The sequence below is a fragment of the Struthio camelus genome, chromosome 1 (genome assembly GCF_040807025.1).
Source record: "Struthio camelus isolate bStrCam1 chromosome 1, bStrCam1.hap1, whole genome shotgun sequence".
Lineage (NCBI taxonomy): Eukaryota > Metazoa > Chordata > Aves > Struthioniformes > Struthionidae > Struthio > Struthio camelus.
This window is the reverse complement of record NC_090942.1, coordinates 10228411-10241274: the sequence shown is the minus strand read 5'-3', so window position 1 is coordinate 10241274 and position 12864 is coordinate 10228411. Positions and strand designations below refer to the sequence as shown.

At 38.0% G+C, this 12864-nt stretch overlaps 1 protein-coding gene across 5 annotated transcripts in view; it reads right to left on the bottom strand.

Annotated features, from left to right (window-relative positions):
* Nucleotides 1-12864, bottom strand: part of SEMA3A (semaphorin 3A) — a 330745-nt gene that overhangs the window by 97632 nt on the left and 220249 nt on the right. For all 5 annotated transcript variants that reach the window (XM_068920614.1, XM_068920525.1, XM_068920690.1 and 2 more), the window contains one exon: nt 4795-4914. In XM_068920614.1, coding sequence (XP_068776715.1) covers nt 4795-4914 — 120 coding nt within the window. The remainder of the gene's footprint in view (nt 1-4794; nt 4915-12864) is intronic.

The window sequence follows — 12864 nt, the reverse complement described above, 5'->3', positions numbered from 1 at the left end:
TTAGCCTGAGGTGAGTCTTAATTTAAAAAATCATTTGCTCAAATGTTTCACTTAAAAACCACAGGCCAGAATCTTAACTGATGTAAACTGACACAGCTCCACCATCTTCAGTGAAGTTACGCCAATTTATGCCACATCTGCTACGAGTGAAGTCAGTGTTTTACCCTGAATTTTATATTAGATAATGAAAAGCAACAAGTTTTTTTCTACTAGCGGTAGCACTGGTCCATCAAGTAGTGTGTTCCTTCAGTTATTCTTTCAGGAAAAAACTGCTCTTTCATCACTATATTTATATTGTGTGTGTGTATATGTGTATATACATATATATATAAAAGGCAGATGCATAAATGTATCAAAACAGGATGTCCATTACTTAGAAAATGCACTCTGGACCTCTTCTAATGCGAAGTACAGAAGGGACAAAAAGAGTGGAAGGTATAATTTAGTAAAATTTTATGAGCTGAACCAAAGATTTTTTAAATGCACAGAGACCGGAAAAAGTAAATACGTTACAGGTGGTAGCGTTATATAACTTCATATGCAATAACTTAATGTTTTATGTACATCATAAATCTGAACTAAATTTAGAGCTTCTTTATTTATTAAGAATGAGAAACAACCTGCAAGTAAAGTGATCCCAGATCTTTTAAGTTCATCCAGCTAAAAATGAGCTTTAATCTGTCGAACAATGACAAGAAATTTGGAATTAGGAGGCAATAAAAGACGCAGGGCTAGCTCTGCAGATAGTGTCTATTGATTTACCTCTGCCGAAGAAACTCTAATGTATTCCTGCTGAGGATCTGGCAAACAATTTTGTGCGGCTCTTGCAATGCCTGACTGTTAAAGAAAGGTTCTACGGGGCATTTGCTAGACTTCCACCTGTGCGCAAGGGTTAAGTAAATGGAAAATCCTGTTCTTTCCCGAGCAGGACTGTTCCCTGCTGGTTCATGCAAACTACCCCAAAGGGAGAGCTGGGGAAAGTGCCTAGTGCTCCTTCCCCCCGCGCGGATACGCATAGACAGGTGCATTCTGCATCCTGCTGTGATTTTCTGGTAGGTTTTATGTGCCTCTGTGTCTCCCCGCGGTTGGATTTGTTCCCTTTAAGCACAGATCTGACTCATGCGATTTTGCAACCGTGATATGTAACATTCCTACACGTTCAATCCTGTTTCCTCAGAAGTCAGTGAGAGCAGAGCATAATGTTACTAATTACTTTCCTGTGTTATCTAGTAATTGCTTTCTTGTATTATATTGCTTCACGTGGAGAGACTGCCATGAGCTGCCTACACTGTAGAGACCTAACGTGGGTTGTAGGTGTCTATGTTAGGTCATCTTTCCTAACTTCAGACACAAAGTACAGACATAGTATGACTATACTATTTGAGTATGGACCAATTCGCCTTACCAGTCAAGGTGGAAATAGATTTTCTCCAGTGGATGATTTAGATCATCCAAATTAGGTTCTTCTCAAATATTTTCTACATATATATGTTCTTTGTCTTCCCTAAATATGTTCTCAAACCTACGTGCTATAAGAAAGTCTATTCAAACATTAACTTTAGTCTTCTCTCTAAATACTGTGACTATTCACTTACACATCTGGAATGGATTTAAACAAAGATTAGTCTGCTTTACTCCTTAGAATGTGGTGTAATTCACAACATATTAGGTTATATACTTTTGCACAGATCATTTTTAATCAGATGCACAGCATGCTGTTCATATCCTTTTACCATTTTATTATTATTTCCTTTACTTTACTTCATCAAACTCAATTAGATCTGCCTAGTTTCATCACTAGAAATGGTTTTCTTCCAAGATGGAATGGGGCTGTAATATGCTGCTTCATATAGAAGAGATATGCAACAGATTTAACAATTCATATTCCCATTACTTTATGACTATCACACAAAGTAATTTATTTCCTCTCCCCAGTCGTAAAACTTGTGCTATATTCCAGCCTCTTGCAATCCATTTCAATTGCTTCCAGTGTCTTTCTATCACTTCCCACTCTTCTTTAAATTTCACTTCTCCATCCTCTTCAGTTAGAGGCATACTCATTTTCCCATCTCCTCTGTACTCAGACTGCTGGGTTACATTTAGAGATCACATAAACAAGCAGTCTTATTAGACCGTAGGTACATTTCCTGGCTATTCCCTTCATCAATTCATGTCTATCTCTCTCCTATAAATACTTGCAAATAAATAAGCAGATGGAGAAGTCAGTTAATTTTCTAAAAGCGTTGTGGTGGAAAGTGAATCTTCAGGAAATGATCTAGACAACAATTTTTTAACTCAGAATCAACCATTTGCCCTCATTTATGCTTTTTACCTTTTTTAGCATGCTCAGGAGGTGTAAAACATGTATGACAGGGAAGCAGCCAGCTGGCTTTTTGACACGTCCAGCGCTGCTGTGTGACATGACAGCATAAACCACCTGGCTCTTGCAGATGCAGTGTGTGGGGAGGCAGGGGTTAATATTGTATCCTCCATTCTTAGTAACTTTAATAGCTACTGTCAATCAAGCTCCCTCCTCTTCCAGACATTTGAAATTCCTGGCTAGGTGGTTGATGTACAGGAAAAGAAGAATCAGGCTCCAGCTTTGAGAGAGACAGTGAAGATAGTATTTTTCATTGCACACTTAATCAGCTCCTTTATTAGACTGCTTCTCACTTTTGCAAGGGATGGTACCCTGGCTGACCACCAGGTTTGTTGGAGCCTGAGAAGTGGAGGGTACAGCTGCCTCCTGCCTGTCCCGTCTTCTCTCTGCACGGGCTCACCTGGACTGAGAAGGTGGAGAGAACCCTCCTGCATGACCATCCAAGATGGTGCAGAGGATATAGAAACTTGTGCTACTGAAAGGGCAGGTGAAAATGATTTCACTCATAGTTTAAGTATGAAAAGGAAATCAAACTGTAAAAGGGTCCGAGGCAGTTCAGATAAATGCACTGCTTACTGCCCTGGTTTGTGAAGCACTGCCCTGGTTTGTGAAGCTGAATCCAAGATCCATGAGAATGACTCAGGTACATAGGCACTAACAAACTCACTGCACAAATGATCAAGAAAGCAAGGATTTAGATTCCGTTGATAGCTATGGACTGCTAAAAGGAAGCTAATACAAATATCCTTTTTCAGCTCCAAGGACAAACATATCATTGATAGAAGTTTTTAAAACCCAGAATGTTAAACCAAGGTTGGATCTGGCCTCTAGTCTCTGAACATCCTTCCTATAAATCCTTGATAAAGTGCGTGTTAGTTTTACAGCACACTCATAAAACAGCCAAATGTAAAAGTAAATGACCTCATACTAGCTATCTCTCTGCAGATAGATTCACTTGGCAGAGAGCCAAGAATTGATTGACACACATCTTACAGAACAAGAGTTAATTAATATGTCTACCAATTCCCAAATGGATCTCAGGAAGCAGAGAATCTGTTTAATGCAGTAAGCAATGACATACGGTGTGTGGTCAGGAGACAATCACTAATTGCCAAGAATGCATTCTGGAATAAAGCATTAAAGAATATTACCAAAAAAAAAAGCTCCTTTATCCCTTCAAAATCTTATGATTAGAACATTATGAAGACTCACGTTTCAGATATCAAAAGATATTTTTATAGAGGAAAATGATTTCCAGACTATATAGTTAACACTCAAAAGGTCTGTTAATTTACAAGAAGAAATTCTCATTTTTAAATGACTGAGTGATTTCTCATTCATTTAATAATGATGTCTTATTTTCAGGGAAATCTGAAAAATGAATTGCAAAATCATAAGGTGACTTGAAATAGCTGCTCTTCAGAGATTACAGAAGCCACAAGTAACCGTTTTGGATTCACCAATAAAATATATCTATAAATTAAATAAGTGACTGCTGCAAACACATTAAGAGTCTGGTTGATAAATTGAAACAGTCCATGGGCAGTACTCAGGTAAGCCAGACTGAAAGCAAAGCAAAGTGGACTCACTTGTATTGTGTACTCATTTTAATGCTGAAATAAAAATTTGGCTTTTGTGGAAAGACTACGGATTAAAATGGAATCAGTGGCAAGAATACAGAGGCATTCCAGTAAAAATTTCAGCCAGGAAAATCAGCATTGTCCCAGTGCTTTCAGTGAGCGACATCCTTTTTCACCCAGAGAAGACCGTGCTTATCTATTTAGTTGTGACCATCACTGGCAAAACCCACACGCTTTCTGCAGCACTAAGCAAAAATCAGCGAACTAGAGATTAAAAAAAAAAAACGGAGAAAGGAGAAAGAAACAGTGATTCATTTTTTCACTGAGCTTAAGGAAACAAAACATAGGCCACATATGCAAATCTGTCAGCGTGTTGGGACCCATCTGAGCGGTGGGACTTCTGAAGGTATGGCTCTCCATTTGAATCCCCCCGCGAGGAGAAAGCTGCGTCTGCCTCAGACTGCGCTGTCTGGTAGGAGACCAGAGGACAAGGTTGGCCTCGGAGCAAACGTCCAGCCCGAGCTACGCCCTCTCAATAGCTGCTATCTCTCCAGAGCCGAAAAAAGAAAAGCGCATGTAACATCACAAACCAGAGTGGGCTTATTTATATTTATTTAAGACTCTGAAGGAAAGGACGGTGGAGGAAGTATGGAAACATATGGATTCTGCATGATTTGTCAGGCAGCATGTCAGCACCAGCTTCAGGAGCAGGTCCTGCAAGATCCACCACACAAGCAACAGAAACCAGTGAGAACGTAATTTTGGCAGAAAGAGATCATGGCTAAACATCAAGAACAATTTCAAAGAGAAAATATATTTCTTAAGAAATTTTACCTCAGGATGGCTTCCAACTTCAATGTAGGCGCACACGGGATGAAAAGCCCCCGTTCCGCAGGCATACAAGTGTGTTTGATTATAAGCCTTAAGCACCTTGATGAAATTAGCACATTCTCTCTGTGAAGAAATGGGGGGAAAAGGAAAAAAAAAAAAAAGAAAACTTATCCACAAAGTTAATTCAAGCAGTGATTATGACTAATGGGAGCTTTTCTGTGTTGGGCATGCATGGCAGAATGAACAGATTTTAAAGGTGTGATCATTTCATGCTGTTTATGAGCTTGTTTATCATGAGGCTTTTAATAAACACCTTGATTGAGGATCTCATTAAAATATCTTTGGTTGTCATTTAATAAAGTATCCTCCCCTGAAGAAAAGATTATACAAATAATTTTCCAGTTTTTTGTTTTTTCCCCTTCAGGTGATCTTCACCTTTATAATTAAGGTTATTGCTATGTTTGCAAGATAAAACCCATTTATAGAAACGTGTCAGAATGAAATGATGAAGAGAAGGGGAGCAACTGCTTGCTTGTATTCAATTAAGTAACAATTAGAAAAAAATGATGGGCCAGATGGAATGAGTTGATGAAAAATAAATGACTGATATAACATTTCTAACAATAATATGTGTGCTGTCTCACCTCTTCTGTATACGGTTGGGGAAAGATGTACACACACACTTAACTCTAAGGCAACCGTTCACATCACCTAGAATATAAGCTTTGCAAGGCTCGGACGTTGTATTTTCTAGCTAAGTGAATTATTCACCATCAATAATTCTAGTTCTCAGTAATTAAAAATGTAATAGTAATACTAACAGTCCCTAGTGAAAATATTATCTGTAATCTGTTAACAAAAATTTCATTATTACTGCCTAACGTTATCAAAAAGGAAACAAGTCTAACCTTACAGTTAATGTCAACTTTTTCTGTTTGTTTAATATTAATATTAGTTCAATCATCTTGAACAATGAAAATAAATATGTCAATGTCTGTGAAGTGTCGGTATGCTGACTCAATGTTACAAAAAATAGATTGCAAATTGGAGAAAAATAAGCACATTGAAATAAAATAGCCATTTCCAGGAAAGTTTATATTAAAAATTAAGGAAACTTTTAGATAGTGATTTAGTGTTATATAATGTTTCCAATATATAAAAATAAATAAGATTTTCTATAAAGCAATATTATCAAAAACAATTTTGCCTTTATTTGCAAATGGAAAATGACAATCAGCAACAAAAAGCACAATTACAATAGTGGGAGAGGGAAGGATGCGTAAAAATTCTATTAACCCATCACTGGCCAAAGAAAGAATTTATTATCGCCAAACCTGAGGTGTAATTTTTGTAGGTATCACAATAGGTAGCCCTATTGACTTCTTTGGGACGGCACTCAGCTGTTTCTATCTAAGAGGTGCAGGAAAACCACCTTTTGAGCTACTATCTTCACAAAAATCTCACTGACTGGTACTGTCAGCCTCCGTAACTTGCTTAGTAAATAAACCAGTAAACTCAAGTACAAAGTAACAGCCCTGCCAGGAAAGAGTGTGGAATCGGAGGTGCACCTTAGGGAAAAGCAAGGAGTAGATTTATGCAGATAAAACAACGATCCCTTGCATCACACAGTGGACTGTACTGAAATGACATTGTTCTTCCAATTTAATTGTTTATTTGCATAACAGATAGTGGCAACGTATTAAAAAGAACACCCTAGAGAGAAGTGTACAGCATCATACTATGCCCTTGGCTTACTGCTGACTACCTAAGCTATCTTTCCCACTGAGACAGAAGAGAAAACATAGAGATAGTTAAGGTAATCCAACAGGAAATTGAAAGAAATAAAGATAGATGTTACAACTCTTAATTCTTTCCATTTTGACCTTTCTTAATAAAAACACACACAAGCTCTAGTGCACATGTATTCTTCCTCCTACACATGCATAAACACAAACATACATCTATTACATGCATTCAGAGACTGCCTTCTGATGCCACAGTGGTGGAACAAATCATCAAAATTATACTGTATGTTTATATATTGTTCTTAATAGTGTTATCCTTTGCTTTTAAATGAAAGAAATCTGGAAAAACTTTAGGATAGTGTGTTATGAACTCTGTACCTTGGAGAGTAAAAATGAAGAACTACCATAAATTCATAAAACATCAAAAATGAACAAAATTGAAATGAATCCTTTCTTAAACTCTTTGATCCGTGTTTCAGGTGAAACATCTTACTTTGACTCCACATAGTTTAAAGCAGACCAGTGATTTGATCATTATTCAAAGAATTCAGAATTTTCTCATTTAGAGTTATGTCTGGCCAAATTCAATCTCACCACCGCTTCAGTGGCACTAAGCATTTACCTTTTCTGGGTTGGTTGATCACAATTTTAAAAATGTCCTTCTAGTCTACAGTGCTTTATTCCAGTTTTTAGAAACTGCCTACCTGAAGAACGTGAAACGTTAGAGGCCAATGGATACACACTTTTCCAAAATTTTGGGGGTAGATGGGCTAGGTCCACTGAAAATATGAGTTAAAATAAGTTTATGCCGATTTTAGTGAAGCTATTCAGATTTACAGTGACATGGTACCTGACTATATTCGTAGGCTAAATACTGTTTGACTGCTTATCTGTAATACACAGCAAGAAGGTATTAGATAGCTAATATGCTAAAGGTGAGATGGAAAACCCTCTTTAGTTTAGGGGCAGACCCTTCTTTGGTATCTATGGAAGGATATAAAAAATTCATCAGCTTCAACTGTATTATTCCAGATTAGCCTATGGCAGAAAGGGAAAAAAATAATTTAACTGTTTCATTGACATATTTTTCCTTCAATTGTTCAGGATTTATAGCAGTATAACTATGCTAATACCAGCAGAGTTGCTCCAGATTTACATTATATATCTAAAAGCAGATTTGAGTCATTCTTCCCTGCTTTTAAGTTCTCCTTAACTCCTTGTACAACAGATTTTTACCATAGATGTCTGAGAAATACACAACCTAGTTAAACAATAGGGAAGGTAAATACTTGCAGCAATAAACCTTTGGCAATAACAAATAAATTTATATAACATTTAAAGCTCCTAGTCCAGCTAAAACTGCTAATATAGCTTCGCTGTGTTTTATAGCTGCATAAAGGAACCATTAAGGTCTATTCAGTAAATTCTCATACACCTCCCTAACAGATTAAGTTTCTTTATATATTTTACATGATTGTAAAAAAATAAATAAAAAGGGGTATTAAACCACAATAAATGACATCAAAGTAAAGTTATAGTTCTGATTTAAGCCCTTGTCAACTCAGGAAGTTCAAAGTGAAGTTTCTGCCCTGCCTCCAAGACAGCACTTTTCCTACTAGAACAATAGCAATACTATCACTGATTTCTCTTGCCAGGTAATTAGATTCTTCCCTTTGTCTAACTGGGCTTAAGTACAGCTGCACCGATGTACTGTGATGTGTGCAAATGTCACTGTACCTGAGCATTTGCTAGGGATATTCTGAGCTTAGCAAGAGTCTGCTCTGCGGTGAATATTAGTTCATGTGGCCCTAAGAAGAAAAAGCTTCCCATAACTTTATAGTGTAACACTTTTAACAGCTTTGAATGGTTCACTCCAAATCTCAGCATACTTTAATATCAAAGAAGATATTATTATCAGGGAAAGTATCTGTGCAATTCAGGTAACCGGGTTCTCCCGGTACTTTGCTACATGGGCCTTGGACAGCCTACCTACTTTGTCCATACCTACGTTTCCCTGCTCCCGTGCTCGCTACAGGGCCAATTCTCTGGCATTCAGACACCTCCAGTTAGGAAACCTGGCACCCAGCTCTCTTTCTCCTTACACTGGTGACTACATCAACTCGACTACAGGGCAACCACCCGACCCCTTGGCTGGAGGCCGGGAATGACGTCCTCTGCCTCTAACTGGGCTTGTCCCACTTGGCAGCGGGACCTCCGTTGCCATGCCCTCAGGCCACCACCGTACTGAATGCAAAGGTCTATGCCAGCAGAATGAGGCAACTCAGTACAGAGCGTAAGACACTGGAAAGGAAACAAAGACAATAAAATAAATATAGTATCTCAGTAAAATATAGTAGATGTAGGGAGGAAATATCTGCAGGGAGAACAAGAAGTAACCCAGAGCTGGAAACTGTAATGAACAAATTGTCAAGGATTTTTAAGCACTGCTTCTGCACTGAGTTCAGCCCCATGGTACCTTTGTGTCCATTTTCTTTTTCCCCAGGAATGGTAAGTTTGTAAAAAAGAATATATTCTGGACATGTTCAGATCCTTTGAATATTATTCTTCTTAAGTAAAATAGTTGAAGGAAGAAAATTAATCTTTTGAAAATTATTTTCCAGGTGAAGTTTTTTTTTTTTTTTTTTTAATATGTGAAAGCAGTATGGAATTGGAGTCTTTTAGTCTAATAATGCAAATGAAAATGAATGCAAGTTTTGTAAAGTTCTCCATAGGCAAGAAAGTATAACCATGTAAGTTATGAAAATATGTTATTAAAATATATCTTAAAACAAACAGAGGAGCACTGGAATCACCACAGCCAATCACTGTGAACTCTTCTACCTAATAATCCTGTCTCTCACAATGGGCAGTTCAAAATATCAGGAAAATCAGCTTGTCCGTAAAAAAGCTAAACACTAGTTTATGCCCTAAAACATGAGTCTTTACATACATATATACAGCAGAAAGCGTAAAGGATTGCATATGGCACAGAATGACTGAGGCAGAGATTCAAAGAGAAAATGAGGTATATAATGTGGGACTAACTGCAGGCCTCAAAACCCCCATTCATTTATCTTGCCTAGCCTTAGAGGGGATTAATCTTCATTTATACTTCAATAAATGGGATAAGGTTTCCCCAAGAGCTGAAGTCCTTGTGCAGAAGCAGCTCTATTTTAAAACCTAAGCAGCTAAGCCCCTATATCAAGCCTGAGATCTCTCAGCATCACCTGTGAGGTCTCTTTCTCCCTCTCTCTTTCTCTCTCTCTTTCTTTGTCCTGACTAGGAGAACTTTAGATTGCTACTTTTTTATATTTGTGCAGTATAAGCGCTGCAGCTGGTTTTGTAAGCAGAACTGTGATGGAATGATTGCCAACATCTAGAGCACAGCCAAGGGAACAGTTTCTGCTCCTGCCTGGCACGCCGTAATGCTGTGGTTAAAGCATTCACCCCAAATGCTGGGCACGACTCAGTCTGTTTCTCTGCTTTAATGAATTTGCACCGGCACCTCTCAATAAAGCCACGTGCATACCGTAAGCTATTCTGGGGTGGGTTGGCATATGAGGCAGGAAGACTTCCAATTGAAACCACTCTACCTTGCATACAGGAACTGAAGGCTCATTTGGCCTGCTAGAAGAAATAGTGCCCCAGAAGCTTCTTGTTGACTAAGAATAAAGTTCTGAGTAAGAATAAAGTTTTAACTTCAAATATACTTGTAGATGTTTATGTGATTAGTCCTATTCTGCTTCTTCTAAGCTTGATTGTTACTATGGAGTTCAGACCCACAGCTGGAGACACTGACATTTCATTGAAATTAAAATAGATAACATAGTCTGCATCACATTAAGACAGTGCAGCCAAAGCACCAACCTCACTGCAGATAAATACTACTATACTAAACTCCTATTTGTAGTACAAGTCGAGAAGTTATTAGCCGCTTACATGCAGACGGTGAATTAAAGTCACATATGTCCAGTGGGTCTGTACACAGACCTTAACTTTAAAATTTAATTCCAACTATTATATAATATGCATAAGAGCAGAGTGCCTGCCTGGAATAGAAGCTAAAGCGTTAATTAAGCTTTCCAGCAGGGCTCCCATCATATGAAGATCAATATGTCTGACTTACTAACCAAACATACACATTTATTTTTTAAGAGGTTCCCAGTATTTACGTATCAAATTGATAGAAGGGCTTTTGCAGAGAGAGATTAGCCTGAAAAAATAAATTACAAAGAAAATGTCTGCAACCAAAAGCATAGGAGCCAAATGCAGAAAGACTGAAAAACAAACACTACAGATATGTAACACTGATTAGGCTGTGTTATGCAGACTTTTCCCGGACAGTTACAAAAATAAAGTCCATCCATCTGTCAAAACATCTGCTCTGCGTATGAAAATTAAAACAGAATTTAGGTGTTTTTTATGAGTTTCCAATAATTCTCTCTCCTACAGAAGCCCAGAGCTCACATCCTACGATCTGGATTACTGACACAGCAACGTGTTTTTAATGACATCTTTTTAAGTGGAAGCTAAAGGGTAAGTCCCCATGGCCCCAGTATCTAGATTCTTTATTTAGAAGAAATTATTTCTGTTTTTGAAACAGCATGAATGTCCATAACTGCTTCTCAGATATTAGAGCAAATGAGGGTGGCCAGATTATGCAGGGCAATAAGTAGAAGGCTAAGCAATCCGTTACAGTGCCATTAGCTTCGATAGGTTTCCACTGATTTACTCCCGATAAGGATCTGACCCTGAAATACATTCTTCCTTTATTTCAACCCTCCCACATAGCCAAGTGATTAAAATATCAGAAGGTTTTGTCTAAACTGGATGGACGAGGGGATTTAAAGCTATCGTCTAACAGCTGGATAAACAAAACAAATATGTGTTTTGTCTTTCAAATCAAAGTAGATGGATGGTTTCCATATAAAATCCCATGCATGAGTTTAATTAATATGTTTACTTTTTTTTTCTTCTTCTTCTGTCCAATTAGTTGAATTCTCGAGCGGCAAGGTCAGGGATATCCATGGAGAATAAGTAATCCCTGATATTACTGCTGTCATTCAAATTTATCACACTGTTGAAAGATGTTCCCAACTTATCAAGGAGCTTTTTCACTTCTTTCTTTTGCTAGTGGGCTATTGCCAGTGGCAATCAGTTCAGTTTGTATAGACTAGATATCTTTTTCAGCATGCAGCAGCATTGTTTCAAGGAAAATATTTCTGGAGTGTTACTGCAATAAATATATGTGTGATTGCCTTGTACACAGATGACAGATTCTCAGATAGATCCTGCAAACATTTTCGCATGTCAATAAGCACGTGCAAGGAAGTCCTCTTCAGGGTGAGCTCTACACTGCATATGCTTTAACAGCTCTTGCCACATGTGTGCAAATTTTTGGAATCTCCTTGTTCTCATTCTCTCCAAATGCAGTGCGATTATTTAAGACTTATTGCTATTCCTCTCTTGGTGTTATGGTAGCACTTAAAAATCTTGGTCAAAGAGCAGAGTCTGCTTAAACAGACACAGAGTAGGCAGGGAACAAAGCAAATGGTTCCTGTCCTGTTAAAATGTAACAGTCTTTTTTTTTTTAAGTACTATTATTTTATTTTATTGGAGTATGCTGGTTGCTAACACTGCTGTGAAGTCATGCTAAGTGCTGCATAAGCATTAACAGGAAAGTCTGCCAGTACAAGGAGCTTTGCACAGGCTCTAACGGGGTGAGGAAATCATGCCTGGCACTTGTATTCGATGAGATAACCTTCCGGCTCGACTTGTATGGGGAATGTTAGAGCAGGGGAGGCTAGCATTGCACACAGCTGGCACAAAAACATCTGCAGCCACTCGGTTTGGATCAATAGCTTCGTTCCTTTCCCTTTCTCACCGTTATCGTACCCTACAGTCAGTAGGATCAAAGTTTTATGGTCCTACCATCTGAAAAAGAACGAGCCTGTAGTGTTGAGTGAAGTTAGTTGAGCAGCTGAAGTACTTGTCTGTATTACAGAAATGGATTTCTATTAACTTAGTTCTCAAGGATTACACCCACGTCAGTCAAAGTCTATATGTGTACTGCATCACTAAAAAAAAAAAAAAATCCAAGAGGAATTTAGAATATGTCTAAGTGAACAAAATATCTACTCCCTCATAAATCTATGTTATTTTCTGGACTGAAATGTAACTGTACTTTTGAAAGCCCTCCCTACTTTAGAGCTTTGAAAAAGCTGGCAGATTCTGAGATCCAGTGGCTCTTGTATTGGATCCTGATCTGGATGACTTGACCCGTCTTGAGATGTCAGGAATGACACTATTCTTAGGCACAGTGACCACT